We start from the raw sequence: 13,385 nt of genomic DNA on the forward strand, positions 1-13,385 counted from the left end.
AGAACTGCCTGTAATAGTAGTCTACTCACAGGAACAGGCAGCCAGCAAACAGGAACAGGCAGCCAGGACAAAGGAACAGGCAGCCAGCCAGCACTCAGGCAGCCAGCAAACAGGAACAGGCAGCCAGCACTCAGGCAGCCAGCAAACAGGAACAGGCAGCCAGCAAACAGGCAGCCAGGACACAGGAACAGGCAGCCAGCCAGCAAACAGGCAGCCAGCAAACAGGAACAGGCAGTCAGCAAACAGGAACAGGCAGTCAGCAAACAGGCAGCCAGGACACAGGAACAGGCAGTCAGCAAACAGGAACAGGCAGCCAGCAAACAGGCAGCCAGCACACAAACAGGCAGCCAGCAAACAGAAACAGGCAGCCAGGACACAGGAACAGGCAGCCAGCCAGCACACAGGCAGCCAGCACACAGGAACAGGCAGCCAGCAAACAGGCAGCCAGGACACAGGAACAGGCAACCAGTTAGCAAACAGGAACAGGCAGCCAGCACACAGGAACAGGCAGCCAGCACACAGGAACAGGCAGTCAGCAAACAGGAACAGGCAGCCAGCAAACAGGCAGCCAGGACACAGGAACAGGCAGCCAGCCAGCAAACAGGCAGCCAGCACACAGGAACAGGCAGCCAGTGCACAGGAACAGGCAGCCAGCACACAGGCAGCCAAAACACAGGCAGCCAACACACAGGCAGTCACAGCACATAAGAAGCCAACACACAGGCTGCCAGCGCACAGGAACAGGCAGCCAGCACACAGGAACAGGCAGCCAGCACACAGGAACAGGTGCTGCACGTGGTCAAAACGAACACATTAAACAGAGCATTACCTCTAAACTACAAGCATCTTGGCAAACACACATGTAGAAACATAACCTCCATTGCACACAGACTGCACACCACATAATCATTCACGGCAGTGCACATCCACAATACCTGCAGCAGCAACATGTCTGTGTTTGGACTTAAAACCTGCGTTGTTCAAATATGTCATAGAAGCCCGAAAATTATTACATTATAAGATTTGATCAAATAACGGCCATGGCTTCTCAGCAGTGTCCCGAGATTATATCAAGGCTTAAGGAGTTCCATAGCTTTGCAAGGGGCGCCATCAGGTGGGGAAAAGGTGGAACTACCTGGACACATTATAACTGCACCACGTCATAGAACAAAGACTTGTTGTTTGAGAACAAAATAAATTCCGATTTGAATTGGGGGGGGGGGTGCAAATTTATAAATAGTTGTGTTTCGGAGGATGCACGACTCTCGGCCTTCGTCTGTCCTGAGTCCAATGAGACAAGACTGTAACTACCAATTGGAAACCACGAAATTGGAGGAGAAAAAAAGGGGTAAAGAAAAGATATAATTATTACCCACCCCTACTCTACAATGTTCAGTTCGTTTTTAGCATGTTGAGCCAAAGCAGACACCCTTCCAAAAATACCACTTCCCATGGTTTCCTTACGATTTAAGAAGCTCATTGGTGCCCTTTGATGAATGCAAATACAAAGAAACTAATGGGAGATCTGTACGTGATTACATCTTGCTAGAGGGACAGTAGAATGGATTGTGTCATAACAGGAGTACTTTATCAAATAGGACCCCCCACCACCACTGATATAAGGTTTGTTTTGCATTCTGCGCCTAAGGGAAACTTCTTATGTCCAACATAAAGAAAATATACTATAGATGACTTCTCTCCCTGTGAGGGCACATAACCACAACCAGATGAATAGATGAATAGAGTGATGTTATTTAGGCCACAGGGGAAGAGCAGTGGGCCCAGGTTCAGAAGCTGATGTTATAGGGTAGAAAAATAAAAATAAAACTTGAAACTGAGCTCAGGTGCATCCGGTTTCCATTGATCATCCTTAAATTGTATTTACAACTTGATTGGAGTCCACCAGTAGTAAATTCAATTGATTGGACATTTTTTTGGAAAGGCACACACCTGTCCTTATCAAGGTCCCACAGTTGACAGTGGATTCCAGAGCAAAAACAAAGCCATGAGGTCGAAGGAATTGTCCGTAGACAGGATTGTGTCGAGGCACAGATCTGGGGAAGGGTACCAAAACATTTCAGCGTTGAAGGTCCACAGGAACACAGTGGCCTCCATCATTCTTAAATGGAAGAAGTTTGGAACAACCAAGACTCTTCCTAGAGGTGGCTGCCTGGCCAAACTGGGTAAACGGAGGAAAGGCCTTGGTCAGGGAGGTGACCAAGAACCCGATGGTCACTCTGACAGAGCTCCAGAGGTCCTCTGTGGAGATGGGAGAACCGTCCAGACGGAAGACACTCCTCCGTAAAAGCACATGACAGCCCGCTTGCTGTTTGCCAAAAGGCACCTAAAGGACTCTCAGAACATGAGAAACAAAGTTCTCTGGTCTGATGAAACCAAGATTGAACGTTTTGGCTTGCATGCCAAGCGTCAAGTCTGGAAGAGAGAAGGCACGGGTCATCATCTGGTCAATACCATCCCTACAGTGAAGCATGGTGGTGGCAGCATCATGCTGTGGGTATGTTTTTTAGCGGCAGGGACTGGGAGACTAGTCAGGATCGAGGGAAAGAAGTACGGAGTAAAGTACAGGAGAGATCCTTTATGAAAACCTGTTCCAGAGCACTCAGGACCTTAACCTGGAGCAAAGGTTCACCTTCCAACAGGACAATAACCTTTAGGACACAGCCAAGCCAACGCCCAGCCAGAGCCCGGACTTGAACCTGATCAAACATCTCTGGAGAGACCTGAAAATAGCTGTGCAGCGATGCTCCCCATCCAACCTGACAGAGCTTGAGAGGATCTGCAGAGAAGAATCGGAGAAACTCCCCAAATACAGGTGTGCCAAGCTTGTAGCTTCATACCCAATAAGCATCGAGGCTGTAATCGCTGCCAAAGGTACTTCAACAAAGTACTGTGTAAAGGGTCTGAATACTTATGTGATCAGTTTCAACACTTCTCCACTGGGATTTTCTGCCTCAAAACCCTTTTACAGGGGCTGAGTCACTGGTTTACTGGTGCTCTTCCATGCAGTATTTAGGAGGGTTGCGTCACTTGAGTAACTGACGTGATCTTCCTGTCCAGGTTGGTGCCCCCCCTTGGGTTCGTGCCGTGGGGGAGATCTTCGTGGGCTATACTCGGCCTTGTCTCAGGATGGTAAGTTGGTAGTTGAAGATATCCCTCTAGTGGTGTGGGGGCTGTGCTTTGGCAAGGTGGGTTGGGTTATATCTTCGCTGTTTGGCCCTGTCCGGGGGTATCGTCGGACGGTGTCAGAATGTCTCGCGACCCCTCCCGTCTCAGCCTCCAGTAGTTATGCTGCAATAGTTTGTGTTGGGGGGCTAGAGTCAGTTTGTTATATCTGGAGTATTTCTCCTGTTTTATCCGCTGTCCTGTGTGAATTTAAGAATACCCTCTCTAATTTTCTTTCTCTCGGAGGACCATGCCTCAGGACTACCTGGCCTGATGACTCCTCGCTGTCCCCAGTCCACCTGGTCGTGCTGCTGCTCCAGTTTGAACTGTTCTGCCTGTGGCTATGGAACCCCGACCTGTTCACCGGATGTGCTACACGTCCCAGACCTGCTGTTTTCAACTCTCTAGACAGACTCTTAATGATCGGCTATGAAAAGCCAACTGACATTTTACTCCTGAGGTGCTGACCTGTTGCACCCTCTACAACCACTGTGATAATTATCTCACCCTGCTGGCCATCTATGAACATTTGACCATCTCCTCCCGGCACAGCCAGAAGAGGACTGGCCACCCCATCATAGCCTGTTTCCACTCTAGCTTCTGGCCTTTCTATGGAGTTTCCTAGCCGCCATGCTTCTCCACCTGCATTGCTTGCTGTTTGGGATTTTAGGCTGGGTTTCTGTACAGTAATTTGTGACATCAGCTGACGTAAGAAGGGCTTTATAAATTTGATTTTGTCTAAATATGTTTATTTTTTTCATTATGGGGTGTTGTGTCAACTGAAGGGGGAATTTAAAAAAAACATTTTAGAGTAAGGCTGTTATGTACCAAAATGTGGCTAAAGTAGAGTGGATATTTTCCTAATACCCTGTAGATCCCATCTTTTTTTCACCAGTTGGCTGAACATGGACCAGAACTACAGTATTTTTCCTTCAGTTTGTTCTCCATCTTTTTAAACAGGAAGCCAATTTGGTTTCACCACTTATTTCCATGACTCAACTCATTTTCTCATGCCTCCCTTGTCCCTCTGCAGACATACAGTAAGCAATAGGTTTGGAACATCGAATGGCCATTAAACGTTTATATTTTAAAATCACTGTACTGAGTAACAATACATTTCTTATCGTGAGGTCCCTGGCAATTCCCACCCCTACTATATGAAAAAACATTCACAGGCTGTCACACAGGCCAGAGGCAGAAAGCAAAAACGATTTAAAACGGGACAAAAACGAGTCCATGTGTAGGCTACTTGTGCATTTGGAACGTTCATGTTTCCATTTTGAAAATGTTCCTTCTTGTTTATGCCTAACGAACACAGCCCAGGATTAAACATCAGTACATGTGTTAGTCAACAACTATTTATATGTTCGATTCCCAAGGGGAGGATACGGCAGGAACACATTCACTCCATTAAAAAGGCCACTGCAGATGTACAGCTAAAGATCTCCCTAGTACAACAGGCCGTACCTGTTATCCAATACGTCTGTTTCCGTCATGGGATAATTTCATTTCTCAGAAAACCTGAATGTGGACAATAGCAAGCAATTTTGCAATAGTATTACATAATGTGTTTTTTCACCAAAACAAAAACGTACACGAACACGTAAAAAGATTTTGAAATTAAACGTACTGTCCCTGTTTATTTATTTATTTTCAGTCACGTCAACAGTGAACAATGTATTAACACTTTGAAGGGCAAAGCCTTTTTTTGTCAGCTCCAAACTAGTGGATGGAATCATTTTGGCAGAGCTGCATCAGATAATATGGTCGTGTATCAAATAACATGGCCGTCATATAACAACGAGGGCAGCTGGTCCCTGCAGTAGTTTCATAGAAAACAAAGAGGACTTAAGTCATTATTTAACACTTGATGCACCAAGGCTGAGTTTAGAACAGCAGCCCAATTCAGATATTTGCTCTACCAATTGGTCTTTTGACCAATCACACCAGATCCTTTTCAGAGCAGATCTGATTAATCAAAAGACCAATTAGTAAAAAAAAAAAAAAGTTTAACAAGATCAGAATTGGGCTTGCCTGTCTAAACGCAGCCCAAGAGGCTAGTCCTGCTGTTCTCAACACATGTACACAAACACATCTAGGGATTAGACAGAACAAGTAGGATTCCTACAGCATCAGCTACACAGTTTATTGTTAACGAAGCACCTGATTATGTTGTTATAGGCGGGTGCCATTTGGTTTGATTCCACAAAACACTATTGATTCCAAATCCCATTATGACATCATCCCTGCAGGTTCCATCTGCACCTAGCCATGTCAGACCACTAGTCCCAGAGGTTTACTGGACAGAGTCTTCTTCAGAGAGATGGTAAACCACCTGGTTACAATCAGATTAACAGGCAGGTGGACAGACAGCAGTAGATGTGGCCTCAGACCGGTGGAATGCTAGAGGCCTTTCAAAAGCCTACTTCTTTCCCAGTGATAGACTGAAACGGAAGCAGAGAGGGGGGGGGGGGGTTGCCCGTGTTAATGATACATAGTATTCTTTATAGTCCTTTCCTAAAAAACAAAAAGAGGATTCACAATAAGGCAATCACAAGGGGAAAACATAACAGCAATTTCAGCATTTCTTCAAGGCTTTGACAAGACACTAAGTCCAGTAAACAGGTCATCAACACACACGATGGACAGGGTTGCAGACATGTTTCTGAATATATCTCATTATGGTTCGTCTTGCCATTATTGTCAACTGTATAATCATTTAAGACGTTTATGAGTTCTGAATGACTGGCGTTTTTGCACCAGGCCTGTGTCTCCGTTTCTGTGAACCGCTACACACGGACACTAAAGATCCTTGGCAGCATTAAGAGAAGAGGAGAATTACTTCAGTGTGGCACAGACCGTCTGACCAGAGTCATTCTCATTCCAGTGACCAGGCAAAGCAGTGAGATGGAGAGCAAAGACCAGGGTTGTGTTCAATTAGCGCACACCGTAACAAAACATGCTCATGTTTTATAAGGAAAACTAGCGTTTCTTGTTGGATAGTCCTTCCCTGTTTTCAGCCTGTCGTCTTCCATTTATGTACCTAATGAACACCCTCTGGTGGTCATAGGTCAAAGCTGTGAAAATGACACGACATGCACACTGGAGGGAATGTGAGAAGAGCAGTCATATCGGTCATTGTTTTGCTAAAAATCATGTTCTCTTAGAGCTAGCATAGAGCCGCTTCACAAAACACTCCAGAGCAACTTTAGGGAATGCCTACTTTTCCCCACAGGTAATGTGATAGAGAAGGAATGCCTACTTTTCCCACAGGTAATGTGATAGAGAAGGAATGCCTACTTTTCCCCACAGGTAATGTGATAGAGAAGGAATGCCTACTTTTCCCACAGGTAATGTGATAGAGAAGGAATGCCTACTTTTCCCACAGGTAATGTGATAGAGAAGGAATGCCTACTTTTCCCACAGGTAATGTGATAGAGAAAGAATGCCTACTTTTCCCCCAGGTAATGTGATAGAGAAAGAATGTATTTTTCCCCCAATATCGCCATTGATTTCCCCCAGCACCTGTAATGCACGACACAGTGTGCCAAACTGTGGATGTGAACACTCACGTCAGAGCTAACCCTGTTTGAGGCAACGACAACAAGCCATCTGGGTAGTGGTGAGCCATGCAAGAAAGGACAAAAGCCAGATGAGGACATGATGTTGCGAGACTGAAGCTAAGAGAAACATACTTGTTAAAAGAGTCGTCTTGAAGGTTGAGGACCAGGTTGTCGGCAGAAAGGTACACCTTGTTCTGGGACGTTGCCACCTGAGACAACATAACAGACAAAACACCCCGTTGAAAACACAGCGTCACAGAGCTAAGTCTTTGTAGCAGCTCATAGTACGAGGGTAAACAACCCTCCTTCAGTCCTAAAATAACAGAAGATAGCGATATAACCAGCTAACTGCACTGTGGGTTACCATAGCAACGAGAACCAAACAGCCACAACAAGAACAGGCTGCTAAAAATGAATGACCCCATTCTGACTGGAACAATAAGATCAAAAGTTGAGTAACGATTTCCTCCTAAATTAATGAATGTAGTAGTTATGAGGACAATAACTACATTGATCTCCAAATTCCTTTATACAGGAACAAGGACACGATTACAACTCACCGTCTTAGCAATGGCCTGGGCAGCTCTGATTCGTCGAAGCTTCAGGTATCCAGGATTCTTCGTCACTGCTTGTCCCAACTACAACACCAAACACACAAGAGCCATAATGAAGGAATACTTCATGAAATTCACACGTGTCAGAAGTATTACAATGTAAATGTACTTTTAAATCCGTCTGTCTGCATATTTTTCAAGACATGGCATATGAAGGTGAAGTGAGAGACCCGATGGATTGGACCATACTTTTCTCGTCCATCATCTTGGGAAAACACGTGTACTTAAGTGGAAATCAACCAATCCTCCATCGTTAACACAACAGAAAGGTCACATGCTTTATTATCTAAATGTTGAAAGTTTGTGGGCGACAGACACAAAATGGTGCAGTTTTGAGGTCATGTGGCGGAGATTGATGCAGGCGCTGGAGATGAGGGGGTGAGCAGGTGGGTCTGGAGATGAGGGGGTGAGCAGGTGGGTCTGGAGATGAGGGGGTGAGCAGGTGGGTCTGGAGATGATGGGGGTGTGAGCAGGTGGGTCTGGAGATGGGGGTGCATGTAGTTGATGGGGGTGTGGGCAGGTGGGTCTGGAGATGGGGGGTGAGCAGGTGGGTCTGGAGATGGGGGTGAGCAGGTGGGTCTGGAGATGGGGGTGGGCAGGTGGGTCTGGAGATGAGGGGGTGATGTGGGTCTGATGGGGGTGTGAGCAGGTGGGTCTGGAGATGAGGGGGTGAGCAGGTGGGTCTGGAGATGGGGGTGAGCAGGTGGGTCTGGAGATGAGGGGGTGAGCAGGTGGGTCTGGAGATGAGGGGGTGAGCAGGTGGGTCTGGAGATGAGGGGGTGAGCAGGTGGGTCTGGGCAGGGTGATGTAGTTGATGGGGGTGTGAGCAGGTGGGTCTGGAGATGGGGGGTGGGCAGGTGGGTCTGGAGATGGGGGGGGGCAGGTGGGTCTGGGATGGGGGGTGATGTGAGTTGATGGGGGTGTGGCAGGTGGGTCTGGAGATGGGGGGTGGGCAGGTGAGTCTGGAGATGGGGGGTGGGCAGGTGAGTCTGGAGATGGGGGGTGGGCAGGTGAGTCTAGAGATGGGGGGGTGGGCAGGTGAGTCTAGAGATGGGGGGTGGGCAGGTGAGTCTGGAGATGGGGGGTGGGCAGGTGAGTCTGGAGATGGGGGGTGGGCAGGTGAGTCTGGAGATGGGGGGTGGGCAGGTGAGTCTGGAGATGGGGGGTGGGCAGGTGAGTCTGGAGATGGGGGGTGGGCAGGTGAGTCTGGAGATGGGGGGTGGGCAGGTGAGTCTGGAGATGGGGGGTGGGCAGGTGAGTCTGGAGATGGGGGGTGGGCAGGTGAGTCTGGAGATGGGGGGTGGGCAGGTGAGTCTGGAGATGGGGGGTGGGCAGGTGAGTCTGGAGATGGGGGGTGGGCAGGTGAGTCTGGAGATGGGGGGTGGGCAGGTGAGTCTGGAGATGGGGGGTGGGCAGGTGAGTCTGGAGATGGGGGGTGGGCAGGTGAGTCTGGAGATGGGGGGTGGGCAGGTGAGTCTGGAGATGGGGGGTGGGCAGGTGAGTCTGGAGATGGGGGGTGGGCAGGTGAGTCTGGAGATGGGGGGTGGGCAGGTGGGTCTGGAGATGGGGGTGGGCAGGTGGGTCTGGAGATGGGGGTTGGGCAGGTGGGTCTGGAGATGGGGGGGTGGGCAGGTGGGTCTGGAGATGGGGGTGGGCAGGTGGGTCTGGAGATGGGGGTGGGCAGGTGGGTCTGGAGATGGGGGGTGGGCAGGTGGGTCTGGAGATGGGGGGTGGGCAGGTGGGTCTGGAGATGGGGGGTGGGCAGGTAGGTCTGGAGATGGGGGGTGGGCAGGTGGGTCTGGAGATGGGGGGTGAGCAGGTGGGTCTGGAGATGGGGGGTGGGCAGGTGGGTCTGGGCATGGGGGGTGATGCAGATGGGGGTGGGCAGGCTGGAGATGGGGGGTGAGCAGGTGGGTCTGGAGATGGGGGTGGGCAGGTGGGTCTGGAGATGGGGGGTGGGCAGGTGGGTCTGGAGATGGGGGGGGTGGGCAGGTGGGTCTGGGCAGGGTGATGTAGTTGATGGGGGTGTGAGCAGGTGGGTCTGGAGATGGGGGGTGGGCAGGTGGGTCTGGAGATGGGGGGTGGGCAGGTGGGTCTGGGCAGGGTGATGTAGTTGATGGGGGTGTGAGCAGGTGGGTCTGGAGATGGGGGTGGGCAGGTGGGTCTGGAGATGGGGGGTGGGCAGGTGGGTCTGGAGATCTGGAGATGAGATGGGGGTGAGCAGGTGAGTCTGGAGATGGGGGGGTGAGCAGGTGAGTCTGGAGATGGGTGTGTGAGCAGGTGGGTCTGGGCAGGGTGATGTAGTTGATGAGAGGGGTTGTGACGTAGTTTGGGTGACGTAGTTTACAAGAAAAAAAGGAATTCATATACCACGTTAAGTCAATAAAAAAACAATTGTAGACCAGAATAATCTGGTTTTGAAGTCATGTGAGGAAGAGGGAGCAGATTGTCTAGAGGTTGTGGTGAAGTTAATGTGTTACCATCTTGGCAGGTTGTGGTGAAGTTAATGTGTCACCATCTTGGCAGGTTGTAGTGAAGTTAATGTGTCACCATCTTGGCAGGTTGTAGTGAAGTTAATGTGTCACCATCTTGGCAGGTTGTGGTGAAGTTAATGTGTTACCATCTTGGCAGGTTGTGGTGAAGTTAATGTGTTACCATCTTGGCAGGTTGTGGTGAAGTTAATGTGTCACCATCTTGGCAGGTTGTGGTGAAGTTAATGTGTTACCATCTTGGCAGGTTGTGGTGAAGTTAATGTGTCACCATCTTGGCAGGTTGTGGTGAAGTTAATGTGTCACCATCTTGGCAGGTTGTGGTGAAGTTAATGTGTTACCATCTTGGCAGGTTGTGGTGAAGTTTATGTGTCACCATCTTGGCAGGTTGTGGTGAAGTTAATGTGTTACCATCTTGGCAGGTTGTGGTGAAGTTAATGTGTCACCATCTTGGCAGGTTGTAGTGAAGTTAATGTGTCACCATCTTGGCAGGTTGTGGTGAAGTTACTGTGTTACCATCTTGGCAGCCTCTGCCTCTCCCTCTGCCTGAATAATCTTGTGTCTCTGGTCCTGTTTGGCTTTCTCCACGTAGAACTGGGCTCTCTGGGCCTCCTGTTGGGCTGTAAAGACACATAGGCTGTGTTTTAAAACCCAATGCATGTTCTCTCACACACACATTAGCGTACTGAGAACACCCCCACACATATGCAGACAACCTAACACATACAAGTACACATCCACAGACAGCCATATACCACCCCCCCCCCCACAATGGGTACGTACCAACTTGTTTGGCCTCTACGGCAGCAGTGTACTCCCTGCTGAAGCTCAGCTCTGTGATGGCCACATCGTCCAGGATGATGTTGAAGTCTTTGGCTCTCTCAAAAAGCTCCCGGCGAATCAACAAGGACACCTACAGTAGACCCAGGAACACGCCAGACTCATAAAACACCGTCAGGGAAAGCCTAAACATATGCAGGAGTTCACGTGTCAATCTAATGCATGTACATTTTTTTTAAAGCAGTACCTGTGCTCTCTGAGATGAGCTGTAGTCTACCTGTGCTCTCTGAGATGAGCTGTAGTCTACCTGTGTGGCAGTACCTATGGTCTCTGATGAACTGTAGTCCACCTGTGCTCTCTGAGATGAGCTGTAGTCTACCTGTGCTCTCTGAGATGAACTGTAGTCTACCTGTGCTCTCTGAGATGAACTGTAGTCTACCTGTGCTCTCTGAGATGAACTGTAGTCTACCTGTGCTCTCTGAGATGAGCTGTAGTCTACCTGTGTGGCAGTACCTATGGGCTCTGATGAGCTGTAGTCTACCTGTGTACGAGTTCCTGTGCCGTACCTGTGCTCTCTGAGTAATGAGCTGTGAGGCATTGAACTTGGCCACCACGCTCTTTAGCACCTCGTTGACAATGGAGGGTAGTACTCTCTCGTCATAGTCTTTCCCCAACTGCTGGTACATGGCAGGCAGGTTGGCGGCCACGGGACGAGACAGCACACGCAGCCCAATGTTTATCATTTGCAGATCTACACAAGGAAAACAGAGACAGGGAGAGAGAGACCGGGAGAGAGAGGAGTCACAGGGCTGTATCCCAACTGGCTGTGATTAGGAGTCCCATAAGACGGCGCACAATTGGCCCAGCGTCATCCGGCTTCGGCCGTCATTATAAATAAGAACATGTTCTTAATTAACTGACTTGCCTATTTAAATAAAAGGTTAAAACATCACATCTTTACTGATCTGCTGGACATAATGTATTGGTCTACATGCGTCCATCCCTCCATTTCTGCCATCATGTACCTTTACTTCCAGTTAGTGAAGCGATCTTCCTGGGCCTGGCTCTGATGTCATAGATGATTGGGTACTGGATCCATGGTAACCTGAAGAACAACAACAACTGTTCAGTTACAATATGGTCATGTGAATTCAGTTTTGTTTCAGGTTGGAGCCTACCGAACATGACGACCCTGGCTTCATGATAAACCCCCAGACCGTGTCCGACAGTGTACCTGAAGTGCAGTCCCTCAGCCAGCACTGTGTCCATCTGCATCCCCCCAATTCTGTTGAAGATGATTGCTCTCTGACCTCCATCCACTGGGAACAAACCATTTCACACAACATTAGAGGGGTGCACTCATGATTGTGATAAGCGTTACCCATTCCACTACCAGAGGTTAAGCATACCCGTGAATGTAGCCTCTTTGACGCCATAGGCCAGAGCTCCAGCACCAATGAGCAGCTTGAGACCTATCCCTGCTCCCTTGCCCCCCGCACCAGACATACGACCGGCCAGGTCCCGCAGATGTGTCAGGAAGCGCTGGGAAGACAGAACAAGGACGTCATGTTAAGCATCTGACAGAGACCCTTTCTCCACAAATGACTACATGGCTTCCTCTACAGCTGTTCATTTATTAGGCCACTAATACATTGAGCGATTTGGAGGGCTTCTTGCGATGGTCCAGCAATTTAACACCCCTCCCCCATCTGGTGGCCTTGAGGGGTACTTGTGTCCAGGACAATGTCTGCCATTCATATTCACCTCGAATATTCTTGACCATTTATAACATAACTTGATTGTGCAGGTCAATAAGTAATGGATGTGCATGTACACTGGTCACGTTAACGTTTAAGCAGCACTTAAATCCATGTATTCCACGTAGAAACGGGTAGGCAAATGACTTGCATGTGTGTTGACATTGAATGAATGAATGACTTGGAATTTGTTGGTTCTGCTAACTAGTTATATTTTGGTAACTGCCTGCTAGGCTCGTCTGATATTCCAAATACCAATATTTTCCCATACTTCAGAAAGAAGCTAGCTATGTTTAACTAGCTAGCAAATATTAACAAAAGACATTTAAGTTAGCTAGCTTATTAGCATCTGATGCAACGTGAGACCTGGCCTGTTTCTAGCTGGTTAGAGAACTGTTTAGCTAAATTGGCATCGGCAAACCTTAGCTTCCAAATGGAATCTAAAAAAATATATACTTGCTATATTTGATAGTTAGTTGTCAAGCATTGCTGAGAGGATATGAGTCTTAACTACCAGCGTAGTTAGCCAGTTAACCATAACTAGCTAACGTTAGTTATTAGCTAACCTGTGCTAGTTATCTCCTCTCAAGCATAGCCTGTAAGTCATAATATATAACACACGTGTCTGAAATACAAACAGCGTCTACAAGCTGACACTATAACAAGTATTTATTCCCTGTCTATAGTAAGTATGGTTGGTAGCTATTTTAAATACTCACGTTGGGCTCTTTATTCGCCATGCTTGCAGTGCAGTCGATATCCAAGGTCGTCACAGACAACTTTACTCATTCAGGCGAAAGGCTTTCTGGGACTTGAAGTTCACTGCAGCTAAAATGATATAACTGACATGTGGTGGGCTAGGCTAGTCTGCCCACGGGTTTATTGAAGTGTTGAGTGGCTTAGTCAAAAATATGCATGAATGTTTAGTTCTAATTTGCATACAGGTGCCCCATGCCTCATACACTAGCCAAGTTTGGGATCATAGGAGACAAAATATCT

General features: G+C 48.3%; 1 protein-coding gene across 1 annotated transcript; it reads right to left on the reverse strand.

Moving 5' to 3' along the window:
* Positions 1-4,791: 4,791 nt before the first annotated feature.
* On the reverse strand, positions 4,792-13,258 carry LOC123996587 (prohibitin-2-like). The gene is made up of 10 exons (XM_046300065.1): positions 13,106-13,258; positions 12,039-12,171; positions 11,864-11,948; positions 11,655-11,734; positions 11,196-11,380; positions 10,633-10,762; positions 10,366-10,469; positions 7,307-7,384; positions 6,879-6,955; positions 4,792-5,627 (listed from the first exon to the last, which is right to left on the reverse strand). The coding sequence occupies exons 1-10, from the start codon at positions 13,124-13,126 to the stop codon at positions 5,606-5,608; spliced, it is 915 nt and encodes a 304-aa protein (XP_046156021.1). The 5' UTR covers positions 13,127-13,258; the 3' UTR covers positions 4,792-5,605.
* Positions 13,259-13,385: the final 127 nt, after the last annotated feature.

Source organism: Oncorhynchus gorbuscha, linkage group LG15 (genome assembly GCF_021184085.1).
Source record: "Oncorhynchus gorbuscha isolate QuinsamMale2020 ecotype Even-year linkage group LG15, OgorEven_v1.0, whole genome shotgun sequence".
Classification (NCBI taxonomy): Eukaryota; Metazoa; Chordata; class Actinopteri; order Salmoniformes; family Salmonidae; genus Oncorhynchus; species Oncorhynchus gorbuscha.